The sequence below is a fragment of the Lathamus discolor genome, chromosome 1, assembly GCF_037157495.1.
Source record: "Lathamus discolor isolate bLatDis1 chromosome 1, bLatDis1.hap1, whole genome shotgun sequence".
NCBI lineage: Eukaryota > Metazoa > Chordata > Aves > Psittaciformes > Psittacidae > Lathamus > Lathamus discolor.
The window spans coordinates 53,311,967-53,326,704 of record NC_088884.1 but is presented as its reverse complement, the minus strand read 5'-3'; the positions used below and the strand labels follow the sequence as shown (position 1 = coordinate 53,326,704).

Below are 14,738 nucleotides of genomic sequence, written 5' to 3'. Positions count from 1 at the left end.
TAGGATGTTTCTAAATCACCTGAGTAGTGAGGTAGGAAAATAGAAGCTGTTTTCCAGAAAGACCCTCACTTCTGCTAGGATTAAGATTCTTCTTCATTTGCATTTTAAGCCCCTTTTTGAAGGGTCTCAGAATTACAGAAGGGAAAAACTACAGCTAAAACACACCAACTCCAAAGACACAAAGAGATACTTTCCCTTAGATTTATACTGCTAAAATAGCAACATACAATTTGCAACTACTGAAAGGCAGAAAACCTTTTTTTCCTCTAAGGTCTTCTGAAACCTGACACAAACAGAAATCTCAAGGGTGAGTACATAGAAGAACCCTGGAATTACCATGGTGATGAGGCTCACAGCACAAGAAATTTACAACTGACATTTCTTTTGAGAGAGCCGGACCTGGTGCTAATGTTTGGAGATGCACTTAGCCTTATTTTTGAAGTTCTAAGAACACTCTCCCTGTAGGCTGAAGGAAGCATAATGAAAAGATATCTCCAAGGTTTTTTACAGAATATGAGTATGCATCTTTGAAAAAAGAAGACTGTTTTGTATAAAGGCTGATGTTTGTAAGCCAGCAATTTCTCACTTGTATTGCATCAGAGCTGTAATATGTGCAAAGTCCTTGGAGAAATGTATATTCTAAGGGTCATTTAAAAGAAAAGCTTTCTTCCTGTTTCCTTGGGTTCAAAGTCTCTACCTGCCAAAACTGAATGTCAAAAGATGCAAATAGTGTGCAAGTATAAAACCAAGAGGCAAAACCATTTCCTACAAGCATTCTGAAGAAAGTCATAATTTCACAATGAGCAACTTCCTCTGTGTAATCAGCTGCATATTATTTCTGACATTTCTGATGTTTTCCAGCTATAAAAGCAAGACACCAAATTTGTAAAGAGTTTGCTTCTGAGACTTGAGTGACATCCTGCAAAACAGGACCCAGTGGCTATACAAAACAGAAGTCAGCTTAAGTGAAACACAGCAGGAGCTCTAAGTCTCTTTCCTAGTGGGTCCCCTGATTCAACCCCTTAATACATTATTTCTGTTACAGAAATGTCAGTTTGAATTAAATCTCCATGTGCTAAACTCTGAACACCTATAATGGGAGACACAATCCCTTTTCTGAAGACCTCACAGTTTCTGAGTAAGATTTCAGTGTGGAGAGCAAGTATTTTATATTTACATGCTTCCTCGAATTTTGAAGCTACCTGATCATTACTCTTCAAAAAATAATAAGATAATTAGTGAAAAAGTAGACATCAGGGGGAAAACCTCCTTGACAATCCAAAAAAGTTCAGTTATGCAGGAATTTCAAAGGCATGATTGGATATAAAGTTCACCCTAGATTTGATAATTATTTTCTTCCCTATATATCATGGCGTGCGGTTGGATTTAACAGCAAGAAAACATTTTAGCTATTTACATGTGCTTTTTTTGACAAGTGCAAAAACATTTCTCCCACCAAAACCATTTAGGAAAAAAAAAACAAAAACAAACCAATAACACAGTAATATAATGGGGTTTGCTTATCATTAGTGATAGTGCTTCAGTTCAGCTGTATGGGGCCAGGGCACTTGAAGTGGTCTGATTTGGTTGCTCCTGACTTCTAAGAGCTCTGCAGCAAGAGTGGCTGTGTGTGTCAGAGACCCTCCATACCCAAGCCACTATTCTTGTTTCAGAACAATGAAGCTGAAATGCTTTCTATTTTTCCAGCTCTCGAAAAGACAGAATTCTGGTCTTATTTGGACTGGAAACTCCCAAAGTGTTGCAGCTTTCAGGGGGAGGTCTGTATTGTGTGTGAGGCCCTGAAGGTATCATGTTTCTCAAGGAAGGTCCCCCTCTGTTGCCAAAAGAAAGGCTAGAAAATTATTCTTTTTTTTTTTTCCTTAGAAGTACATATAACAGAAGATGGCTTCCCCATGCTTATAAAATATTGACCAAGAATTCTTCATTCATTAACAAATCCATGCTTAGCCTTGAAAAATTCAGTGGAACTGGAGCAAGGATAATTTTCCAGCCTTCCTTAAAAATTTTCTTGTGTATTGAAGTTAATAGCATAAGGTTTTAACAGTCTCAACAAGACAATGGTTTTAATTCAGGTTAAATTTGCAGAATATGGCAATGCAGATACATTGCAGTATAATTTTATTACAAGTTAACTGAAAATATATCTGTTCAGCTTGATGTAAATGAATAACATTAAGATAGCATCCAGCCAACATACAAAGGTTCATCTTTGCTGAACGGTTTCAGGTATTGGAATAGCATTACAAAAACAACCTACAAGGTCTGTTATGAGCAGTGATGACAGCAATAGTGTGCAGGATTGTGTTAATACCACAGACCCTTTATTTGTTATTCCTTCCATAGGTATTGAAGATTCAGGAAGGTTGGCACATGTCAACCGCACATCCTTGACTTGAGGTTTCAGAGCATTTTCTTCTAGGTTTCTGAGTAGTGGACAGCTTGCTATTCTAACCAATTCAGTGACTTACCAAACAAATGAGGACCTTCACCAATAGCAAATCCATCAGCAGTGGCTAGCTGGTGATGTCCTATTAAATTCATTTCAGATCCCATTTATTCTTCAGGGTGATTATACTAATTAAGAAATAGGTTGAAAGGAAACCCTGAAAGATATAAAGAAAAAAAAGAATATTTAAAACAAGATAAATAATTTTCATGTACCTATTTCATGGCAGTATTAAGCAGGTTGTTTCAATACTTGCTGTAATAAACATTGGCTTATTATTGCAATTTAACCCTTAAATAAAATGTTGGTCTACTTTGTTTTCTTGCTGTGGTATGTTTTATTTTCTATCCTTCTGCTGTTCATTCAAAACTGTCAGTTTATGCTCAACCTTATCCAAATATTCAGACTGAAGCACTAGCCTGACCTGCTGAGGGCATAGTGCCCCTTTCAGAGAATACCAGTTGCTTGCATTATATTTTGAATGCCCTTTCTGAAAAAGTGTAAGCTTACGGTTAGGTCAGAAGAATCCCGTCAAGAATCTTGAGTTTAATTTCCAGAGACTGGCTCTTTATCTTTCCTTCTGTAATTACTGTTCGAACAAGATAAATAGTGGCAAGAAAAGAAAGCGAAGCCTTGGTCTAATAACCACCCAATCCCACCCACTCCCTTTATGGTCTCAAGCAGCTGTGTAACTCTTTCTTGGGGAGGATGGGAGACGCTTGTGTCCTCTCGTTAGTGTGATTTCCTAGCCCATCAGATGGAGCAGCTTCCATTGCCTGAGGCTGACAGTGGCACTGTACCCAGGTCATCTTCCCATTTGGCTATTAAATAAGAGGCAAAAGACCTGCTAATGCGTCCTACTTGAGCGGAGGCTATACCTTGAGCAGCACTCCATCCAAGACAAAGGTGTGCATGAGGCTCCCTTGCCCAAATCTGGCTCATGTAGGTGGGATAGGGTAACTCAAGACTGCATGGAGGCAAGACCATCAGCAACAGAATCACATACAGGCCCAGAAAGGAAACAGCTCGAGGGTTTATGCAGACACCAAGGGGATTCTGCACAAAGCTGACAGTAAATCTGTTTTGCTTTGTTTAAGTCTTGATTCTTTATTCACTTTTGTTCCCAATGGAACTGGTCCTGGGACTGTGTTTCCACTTACTGAAGGTGTTTGAGAGTTATAGTCCAGTCTGCTCCCCAGTGAGGTCTCAGCATGTTTCTCAAGCAGAAATGAAGTCATCTGACAAATATGTGAATGCAGCAGGAGGCCCCAGTGCTGAGCAGACTGGGAATTATCTTGTAAGAGTGGCAAGCACACTGTGTAATTATACTCAGATTTGCCTGTAAGGATTGATTAAGTTATTTCTTAACATAAACAAAGGCCCTCTAATTAGACAGATGCATTTTAAATGTCTGCCCACAGATAATTTAAACAGTTTACTTGGAAATGTCAAAAGCTACTTGTATCATAGACCAGATAGGGTTCTTGTGGTAAATAAGATGTAAACACACAGTTGCAAATCTAGCAGAGAAACACAGTTTTGCAACAGCAAAAGTCTCCATATATCTTGGGATGTGGGTTGGCAACCAGCCCAGCCACCCCAGTAAGCCCACATCTACTTCCAACCATTTAATTACCTCACCATCATATTGGCTGGGGAAGTTATCTGCTAGAATGAAGAGGTGGGGCTGCCCACATGGCTGCAAAGGTCTTACAACTCCTGACAGCCAGTTTTCTCATGAACTGTGCCTGAGAGGGGGTTCCTTTTACAGCCCATTAGAAGGGTTTTGTGATGAGAGAAGAGAGCAGCGCAGTCAGGACACTTGTAATAGTCAGTAAGAAAAACATCAAAATGCGGCATCTTCAGAAGACTCCTGAATGATTCTCTGGATTTTCTTGATGAAGACCAGAAGAGAGGGGCCATCTCAACTCCCCAAGCTCTTCAATAGCTTTCTTACAGCCCATGGGGTCTCCTTGCAGGATTAACTCTCCCTGCAGCCAGAATTGAGGTTTATGTTCTATCATTACTAGCTGGATGGCCGCACATGAAGAGTTGTGATCAATGGCTCAGTGTCCGGCTGGAGACCAGTAACGAGTGGTGTCCCTCAGGGGTGGGTGTTGGGACCAGTCTTGTTTAACATCTTCGTCACTGACATGGACAATGGGATTGAGTGCGCCCTCAGCAAGTTTGCCGATGACACCAAGCTGTGTGGTCTGGTTGATACGCTGGAGGGAAGGGATGCCATCCAGAGGGACCTTGACACGCTTGTGAGGTGGGCTGATGCCAAAATTATGAAGTTCAACCATGAGAAGTGCAAGGTCCTACACCTGGGTCGGAGCAATCCCAGGCACAGCTACAGGTTGGGCAGAGAAGAGATTCAGAGCGGCCCTGCAGAGAAGGACTTGGGGGTGCTGGCCGATGAGAAAATGAACATGAGCCAGCAGTGTGCGCTCGCAGCCCAGAAAGCCAGCCGTATCCTGGGCTGCATCAAAAGGAGCGTGACCAGCAGGTCGAAGGAGGTGATCCTGCCCCTCTACTCTGCTCTCGTGAGACCTCACCTGGAGTATTGTGTGCAGTTCTGGTGTCCTCAACATAAAAAGGACATGGAACTGCTGGAACAAGTCCAGAGGAGGGCCACGAGGATGATCAGGGGACTGGAGCACCTCCCGTATGAAGACAGGCTGAGAGAATTGGAGCTGTTCAGCCTGGAGAAGAGAAGGCTGCATGGAGACCTCATAGCAGCCTTCCAGTATCTGAAGGGGGGCTATAGGGATGCTGGGGAGGGATTCTTCATTAGGGACTGTAGTGACAGGACAAGGGGTAACAGGTTAAAACTTAAACAGGGTAAGTTTAGATCGGATATAAGGAGGAAGTTCTTTACTGTGAGGGTGGTGAGGTATTGGAATGGGTTGCCCAGGGAGGTTGTGAGTGCTCTATCCCTGGCAGTGTTCAAGGCCAGGTTGGATGAAGCCTTGGGTGAGATGGCTTAGTGTGAGGTGTTCCTGCCTATGGCAGGGAGGTTGGAACTAGATGAACTTGAGGTCCTTTCCAACCCTAACTATTCTATGATTCCTCATGTTTTCTCCTCAGACCCTGTATGAGAGGCTAACACTGCCAACAGCTAGCATGGCAGCTTTGGGACTGTGAATTTCTGTAGGTTCATACAAAGCCTAGAACTTATTTTCCTAGGGAATATTGTTATATCAAAATGCTTTAAAGATTGTCCCAAGATGGCATCCATTTTAAAGTATTTTGTTAGACTGTCAATATACGGTCAGACTTTCAATGCATAACTTCTTAGCCTGTAGGATATATCCTACATCTGTGTGGCCTGTGGTGCAAATAAAGGAGAAAACAAGCAAGCTATATTTTTAAATGCTGATAAAGTGTCCATTTTTTACAGTCTTTGAAATGTCTATAAACTTCTTTCTTATTTCTTTGAGGCTACACCATGTTTTAGCATGTCATTAGATAATGTCACTCTTTAACCTCAAGACAGACATCTTAGAATCTATTATACTTTACATGCACACAGAAGAAGCCTCTGGTGCTATTAATACTGCCTTGTTTACAGTAAGAAGCTTGAGTATGTATTTGTCATAACCTCCCAGTATGCTAGGACATTACACATTCTGTGAGTCTACCCCTCCTGCAACATTAAGTTTGATCTTGATGGAGTCAAATATTAAGGATTATTTTACAGTTCCCACCTTTTTTAATACTTCATTTTCTTTAATATATTCAGCTGATGTAGGCCATTTACTGGATTTCATGGAAGAAATGAATTCTATCTTCTGGGGATTTCTGCAAGGCACAGAACATGATCACCATTAAAAAGGCTAGAAACATATTTTCTACTACATGTAGCTTTTCTACTGTAAATGTACCTGGACATCAAACTCTTCATTAAATTCTAATTGACATTTTGCTTTGATTTGTCTCTGAATCCAGCCTTCTGTGAGCCATCTATCCTACATTAGGCTTATCCAATTAATATATCCAATTAATTTTACCAGTATCTAAAAGCAGCAGCTACTGATTTCCAGCTTTCAGACCTACAACAGGTACACAATATAGAGCATTTAAGCACCACTTATTCCACACATTGTTCAGTCCTGGGAAATAGGTCACCATAAGTCATTCTCACACGGCATCACAGACCCAGGGGTGGACTCTACTTTCAAAGAGCCAGTTCCACAGCCCACACCCCATCATCAGCATCTTCTCAGCCTAATCCTCCCAGTTAAGCAACTGTGGTCCCAGCTGGCTGCAACTCCCATGGAGCAGAAGCATTGCTTTCGCCAGGGGGATAGTCACACCCAGCAGACATACACAGGCACCCAAACTGGTAGCAACATGGTTGGGTGATGAAGGGTGCCATGTGCAGCACCTGTGCACAGGGCCTCTTGGCAGAAGTACTCCTTACAAAGTTATAGGGTCTGAGGCATTTTTTTAGCTGGTAACATGAAACTATGTAACCTTGCCTATGGAGTAAGTTAACCTACATGAGCTGGGACCAGTAACCCCTCTCTCAATTCAGATATCTTTATCCACCAATATCACATGATAGTGGAATGCTTCCTGATATTCACACACCTTTGGTGTGACTAAACATTCGTAAGTATTTCTACCTCATGCTTGCTTCCTTATACCTACTGCTATCAATATGAATCCAGACTACCTTAGACAACTTGATCGATACTCCATCCTGAGGTGTAACAAAAAGATGTATCAGATAGGTAAAAGCTGAAATAAAGGCAATAAGTGCACAAGAAATCAATATTGTTCTCCAAAATAAGATCCCCTCTTGAGAAATTAAAAAGCATGGGGTAAGTTACATAGCTTTTTTTCCCCAATTATTTTAGTTAACTTGTTAATAAACCTATTTTCTCCACCACATTTTGAGAATATTTTCATAGGCTGAAAATATACAGCAAAATAAAATAGAGATTAATATGTGTAAAGTAAAATATATGCCAAATTGCTGGAGATTTTTTCATCAGTTGTGTAGTAAGAGCTCCAAATTACATACTTCATTATTAAATGTGTCCTTTAGCATACTTCAGGACAGTCAGTCAATGCATGCATTCTATGTTTAACTGAGAAAATTGAGAGGTATATTATATATGTGGCTTGTTCTTTCACCATATGTACATGCCTGTATGCATATTTGTTCAGCTTTCTTACGGGATATATGTTCATGGGAGTATACAAATATATATGTGTGCACAATGCGTGTGGGTGTAGGTTTCAGATTTTTTGTGGACTCCTACCAGTGGACTACCTCTGACCCAGTTATGGTCAATAGGGAAGCTTCCCCTGTCATCAGTCTGAGCACAGCCAAACCTCTAAATCACATGATTAGAGTTAAAATTAACTGAAATACAAAAGCATTGTAGCCCCACAATTTCAGGTAAAATAAAAATGTTTAATCATCAGAAAAGCTCCATGATATTTTAATTGCATTTACATTCAGAGCAATGACTGAATCTATTTTAACTACTCAGTGAAGGAAGATGTATCAAAGCACTGGCAAAATTTTTCACAAATATTAGTGGGGTACATTTCCCTCCTTCTGCCCCATAATATCATCCTATTCTTTACACATCTCACCACTGACTGCTCAAAGAGAAGTTTCAGTAACATCATCAATCTATCTATGGCCTGATCCAAACACTGTTAACATCAATGGCAAGATTTCCATCTAGTTCACAGGCTTTTGATCTGGCCTCATAGCCTTTTTATAGCATATTTAATGCAGTGCCTCACTTATCTGAGAGGTTTTTTTGTTTGCTCGCTTGTTTGTTTTAAAGTATATCAAAGAGACTTGAAAGCATTAGGAAGATTTGTGCTCCTTGTTTCTAGCCTTTTGCCGTCAGATCATTCTGGTGTGCACGGCACCACGGGCAGCTACACAGCAGCTGATGCAGAATACAAGCAACAAAATGAGCAAGTTTGAGAACCAGAGGCAGGACTGGTGCTACTGTGTTTGCTCAAAATTTACTGGTTTAGATTTTCTATATGACGTTTAAAGTCAGAGCAGCAAAGAGACAGGAAAAAATACAGGATATTTTTACAGCTCAATTCCGAAAAGCAAATAAATATCTTTAAGTCAGTCAAAGTAGAACTGAAAATTCTACCAAAACGCTCAGTGGCAATTCTCCCATTAATCATGTTTACAACAGCTTCTGTTCCTAAAAGTACAAGAAAAAGTAACAAACCAGTACAATTTTAAAGCTGATGCACATAATTAACTAGATCATGTTATTGCAGGAAAGACTCGGTATAAAAGTTACATTTTCTTTACCAGTGATACACAGAAGCCAGCTTTCTAAAGACAAATTCCAGCACTGTCAGTATTTTTCATGACCTTAAGATTTTTTCCCAAGGGGAATTCCTGCTGTTGCACTAATTTTGTAGATGAAATGACTTCTTATATTATTCTTCTTCTTCAATAAAATACTAGCATTAAAAATGTTTTGGGGTTTTTCTCTTGTAAAACATTCGCTAACATTCACTAATAGTTCAGGTCAGAAAATTGCGTTTATACTACCCAACAGCAAGAGCTATCAGTTTAAGGAATTATTACTTACTGTTCTTCTGGTAGAATGCGGATAGCAGGATGTAAGACAGCTCTGCACTCAGTTCAGTATCCTAATGATTCTCACAGAGGAAATTTTTGTTTTGGTTTGTTTTTCTTTCTTTTTTAAGTTTAGCAGAAGCCTGTAGTGATAACACAATGAATCAAAGCTTGGGCTCTTTGGCTCAGTGCCCTAATGGACAAAGATTACTCATTAACAATTCTTTCTTTGCGAAACTCTCTAAACACAGGCTGTATTAAAACATTGTGACTCTCAGCTTGTCCATCAGCACAGAAGCTTGAGATGACCATTAATACTCTGGCTGAGTGCAGAGGGGAAGTCGGCTCAAATAGTGCGGTGACAGTACCTTCTTGCTGACTGTAACATTTTTCTTGCACATGAACATTTTTATGACACTCAGCCTCCTTGTCTTTCCTACCCGAGGAGCACAGATGTCATTCCAAGACATATATTTGACTTTTAAGTATTTCTGTTATTTACATTTTTTAGGGGAACTGAGCATTACACTGAATACTGAAGAAGCAGAATAGGCTACAAATTGCAGCATCACAGGGTTTTGTGTACATTAAAGTTCAGTTTCTGGATCTGCGACACTCTAACAAACAGCATCATTTTGATTTGAGCTCATCCCGTAAAGATTTAGGCATGAACTGAAGCCCTTAACTTTAAACCTAGTAGACCTGTGAACCTTTTATACACAAGGGAAAGAAGCTGGTACCTGTAGATGCTGAATCACATCCTGGGTGGGCTGCTCTGCATCTGAAAATGCAGATCTCTTGCGACTGACAGAAAGAGGACCTTGAACCACTACATCCCCACTTACCCTGTATTTTCAAGTAAAGGACAATGAATCCAGACTGTTCTGTTTCAACATTCCACCTACACAGTAAGGGCAATAATACCTGTTTTGCATTGCTAAACATTTCCAGTGAGGATGAGTTGATGAGGCAAATTTCAGCCAGCGGGGACAGTTGGCAGCATCACTCATGGTAAGCAGGTTCATGCCTGCCACATGGTATATGCTCTTGATCCTTCTCTGTGTATTTGCACTGTCTGATCAAGAATGAATACACAGAGACACAAGCTGTACCTTCTACTCCAGAAGAGAGGCACTGGGCAAACACAGTCCTCTCTAGGAGAAAGGTGACAGCTGCTGGCCCTGAAATTACCAAGTAAAATTAATTTGCTTTTCCCCAGCTTAAAAGAAAAAGCAAGCAAATAAACAAACAGAAAAGTATATTCATCCTCAAGCTTATACAAAGGAAACAAACTCCATCCTTTTCTTCAAAGTGGGATTAATAAAGGGTCTTCCGTGTGTTTTATCCCTTGAAAATTCACATGGTAACCACCCAAACACACATGGTATGACAGGTTTCTGAAGACACCAGTGGGAGAAAGATGCCATAAGGCTGTCTGGACACCAGCACTCCCAAGGTGGTACTGTTTTCAGGGATTTATGCCTACAGTTCATTCCACCAGGCACTGGCTATGTAAGTACATTTAAGACAAAGGCTCCTTCAGTCCTCATTTCTGACTCTCTGAAAGCCATCACTGTTGTAAGCACTGAGATTTCTGGTTTGCAAATTCATGTTTAGCAAAATAGACAAAATAATTTCAAATATGAGAATTCTTCCAAGATAACCCTACCCTACACATGGTCTCCACAAGTCCAAGCCAACATCTCCTCTGTCACTTTCCAATAAATGTCCATTCTAGTGGTGTCAAGGAAATATATGCCAAAAAAAACCAAAAAACAAAAAACCCCAAAACTCTCTCTCTTTCGTTGCCCTGAGGCCAGTGATGGGATTTATCCAGGTGAAGAAGTGGAGGCAGAGCCAAGAAGTCCAACAAATGCCATATCGTTTCTCATGGAGTTTTCCATCTCTTCACTTGTTCTGAACACCTTACATCTCTTTTTCAGCTTTCAGCCTCCTGCAGCATTGGTCCTGGACAGTTGGTGGCACAGGGAAATTGCTGTTTAGAAGTCCCTGGAGACCAACCTTCAATAAAGTCTCTTCTCCAAAAAGCATTTTCCTCTGTGTGGATGCTGTTTGCCAGACAGCAAAAAGCTCACCATGGAGCAAACTGAATTTAATATCCCTATTCACTATTGAATTAGTTGCATTAAAATATATTTGCCTCTTGCCTTTATTTTTGCAAGGAAAAGTGGTTTGTAAGGAAGTGGTGCTTTGGTGGTCCACCAATCAATATTTTCAAGACATTATTGGAAAAAGCAAAGAAAGGATCCACATAATCAAAAGAGGGGATGTTGCTGTAGCAACAACATGTAGCATTACTACCTCAAGCCAGGTGTTCTTATTTTATTGAGGTTGATGTACAAGTGAAGATTGAACAGGAAGGAATTAAAGCAAATCAAATCAATCTTCTGCAGTGTTACGAAAGACTACCTACACATCATCAAGGGTGAGAAGAAGAAGGAAAAGTGTCAAATCCAGTTTCTTATAAATAGTGCACCTTTTTTAAAGACAGCATTGCATGCTGTAATTTGTAATATTTCAGAAAATTGACATCCTAAAACTTCTCTGGACAGTGCTAACATTACTTCTGTAACTGACAAATAGCATGTGTCCTGAAATACATCCATGCCATCATCAGTGCAAATACATGATCTACTACAGAAATAGGAACATACATCTATCTATAAATCATTCAGGGCTAGCAATCTTTCTGCCTTGAAAATAAAGGCTTTTCTTCTTCTTCATAAACTCCAAACTCCCTGGAGGTGGTGTTGTAGCTCTTGTTTGCTCCTCCTCCTGATACCCTGCCTTTTCTCCACTGAAATAGTTGCCATCCCAAGCTTTCACCAACAAGGTAGCTCCATGACCTCAGCAATGTCAAGGCAAGACAAATCCTGGCAACAAAATAGTTTGTCATCAAAAGTGTGCATGGGAAAATCTAGCACAGGAGATAGGGGAAAAGGAAGAAAAGGCAGGTTGGGCATTCACCTTCAGCTTTAGGGTGAAGAACACCCCTATGAATGCTTTACTCCACATTTAAAAAAAAAATGGAAATAACGCACACAAATGACCAGTACCTTCTTCTTTTTGCATAGAAAAATCTCGTCAACAGCTGTACATCTTTCTGCCTACTCACCAAGCCAGCTGCTTGGAGCTCCGCCAGCATTGAATAGATGACAACCTGTCACAACTAGTGAGAAACCTTGGATCTGTGTTTGATAGGCTGAGGGACATGCGTCTTGACTGAGATGTACTTGTGCACAAAAACCTCTTTCCCCTGTAGGGACAGCTTTCAGCAGACACCTGGGGGCTTGTCTTATCCAAACTGTGCCCCAGAACCAACCATCAGTTACAGCTTGTAAAGTGTTCTTGACTTGGTTATAAAGAGTTGCCACTAAAAAGCAGTCACCTGCAGCTTTTCTTTCATCCCTGCAGCACCGCTTATTTATTATTGCTACACAAGAGGACACACATCATCTACAGAACTTTGGGGCATAGTCTGTCTCCCCAGACCAGCCAGGTTTTATTCTTGATCACTCTCAGAAATATCACTATTCACCACTCTAATGAATAAAGGAAGCTTCTAATTTCTTGAAGGATGGCCAAAATTATCACCAGCTTACAATAAATTTTATTATATGAAGATAATCAAGCAATCTTAATAGATAAGGATGCTTCTGTACAGACTAAAAAACTGGAAAGGTATGGGGTGCAAAGTTTCAGCGAATTAACTCTAGTAGCTGTTGATTTTCCTGCTGCATTTCAAAAGCAGAAGAACTCCACTTTAAAGATTAGATTAGCTTATCAAATAAGCCTTTCATTAATCATAGCCTCTCCATTATAAGTTTCTCTCTGATCATCTGGTTTCTGAACAGGGCGAAATTTGCTCAACAATCTTGTATTGTGCCCTAATGAGTCCAATATTCTGTCTCTATCACTCACATACTTGAAGTGGAGTGTCATGAAGGGTAAAACAACCATGGAACAATCTTTGGCAGGCAGTTAATAGTTAGTCAACATGCTCTAGCAAAAGCATATATGTTATTAACAAGATAGCATCTTACAGCTGCCTGAATGCAAGAGGACAGCTAAGCATATGCGGAACCAGCTACAGTATCAGATACAAAGCTTCAGCATGCAGAACAGGTCTACCTCCTTCTAGCTGGCCAACTGAAATTCAGAATGTGTTTTCTACTACTAAGTTATGGTTATTCCACATTAGATTCTCTTAACATTATTTTAAATTTTAATTAAGTCACTGATATTACATGCCTTTTTTTTTCCCCCCTCCTGCTAGGGGTTACAAGTTTAAAAGTTCTTAGAGGAATCACAGTTTTAAGTTAAACATGTTTGCACAGCATTAGCTGATAAGAAGTTCTCCTAGAGGCCTCGGAGTAAATATATACTTTATTCTTCCAATTTTTTTCCTCTTGACATTTGATGTTATACAGTATGATAGTGATTGAGTTCAATAAGGGTTAGCCTTCATTTGTGTAAATATTTGAAAAGATTAAAATATTATGAAATGTTGATCTATTCCAGTAAATGAATGCGCTGTCCTTTCATTAATAAGTAGGTCTTTCAAACTGAATGTCAAAGGTGATGAGTAAAGTATTATTAATAAATAAATACTATGTTATTTTTAGGTGGGCTTCTGAATTGCTAAAGCATTCACACTAACTAAACTCATTCTACAAACTTTCAAACCTCTGCTTGTTTCTTATATTGGATCTAGTGCTGAGAAAAAAAGAAAGCTGTTTAAAAAGACTAGTTCAGTAGCCAACAAGAAACCATTTCTTTCAGGATGGGAGAGGAAACGTAGTCTAAGCATCATACAAAACGAACAGTGTGAGCCATTGGAGGTACAAGACAAACCTCTGCTAATGCTATTTGGCAAGCCAGTCACTGTTAGCTTTTTAAACCCTTAGTTCTATTCTTCATTTCTCTAAAGGAGGCCCTACCATGCTCTGAAGCATTGCACGTAGATGACTGCTGTCATTTCTTTTTGAGGGGGATGACTGTGAAGCAGGCATCAGACCCCAGACAAATACCAAGAACAAAGCCCCGGGGAACTGACCCATTCTGCCCCAAGAAGACCATCACATCAAGGAGGAGCAAGGCTGCTCCATGAGGAGGATTGCCCAGGAGCTGAGGATAGCCCCACTGTACCCAAGTAGGACCAGGGTGCTGACAGCAGTAAGTTCAGAGAAAGCAAGGCGGTAGATCAGGAACAGAGGCCATCTAGAAAACAGTCGAGCAAAAGAGAGAGATAAGGCCATATGCAGGACTGGAGACACAACACCTGTAGCATCAGCCTGAGGTCCACCCAGGAAACAAAGCAGAGGCAGCACTAGAGAAAATGCAGGCTACAGCTTATACCTACCATTCACCTGGGACAAATCCGCCAGTGATCCAGGACATGAGAAGGCAGCATCAACCATACTTTCAGTTCATCACAGGCCAGGACCAGAGGCCCAGGCCTGACCTTAAATAACATCCTGATTCTATGGGCAAGATATGTAGGAGACCCCAGGTGATGCTGGTCAGTGCTGTTAAAGCCTGCTAGGGGCTAAAAATTAGATAACATTGGGTCCTGGACATAGCTGAGATATTGTCAAACTCACAAAAATATTATCTTTCAATTTCCTCTACCTTAATTCCAACAAAGTCAGCCGTGACTGTGTTGGTGGG

The 14,738-nt window shown here is 40.3% G+C and overlaps 1 protein-coding gene across 3 annotated transcripts in view; it reads right to left on the bottom strand.

The window, feature by feature from the left end:
• NR1H4 (nuclear receptor subfamily 1 group H member 4) overlaps positions 1-14,449 on the bottom strand; it is a 45,791-nt gene extending 31,342 nt beyond the window's left edge. Inside the window, exons 1-3 of one of the 3 annotated variants that reach the window (XM_065671359.1) lie at positions 14,431-14,449; positions 6,178-6,271; positions 2,490-2,624 (exon numbers count right to left, since the gene is read on the bottom strand). In XM_065671359.1, coding sequence (XP_065527431.1) covers positions 2,490-2,574 — 85 coding nt within the window. In that variant the 5' untranslated portion in view covers positions 2,575-2,624; positions 6,178-6,271; positions 14,431-14,449. Of the gene's footprint in view, positions 1-2,489; positions 2,625-6,177; positions 6,272-9,060; positions 9,432-14,430 lie in introns of those variants that run through there. The other 2 variants (XM_065671350.1, XM_065671368.1) reach the window with 2 other exon arrangements.
• Positions 14,450-14,738: the final 289 nt, after the last annotated feature.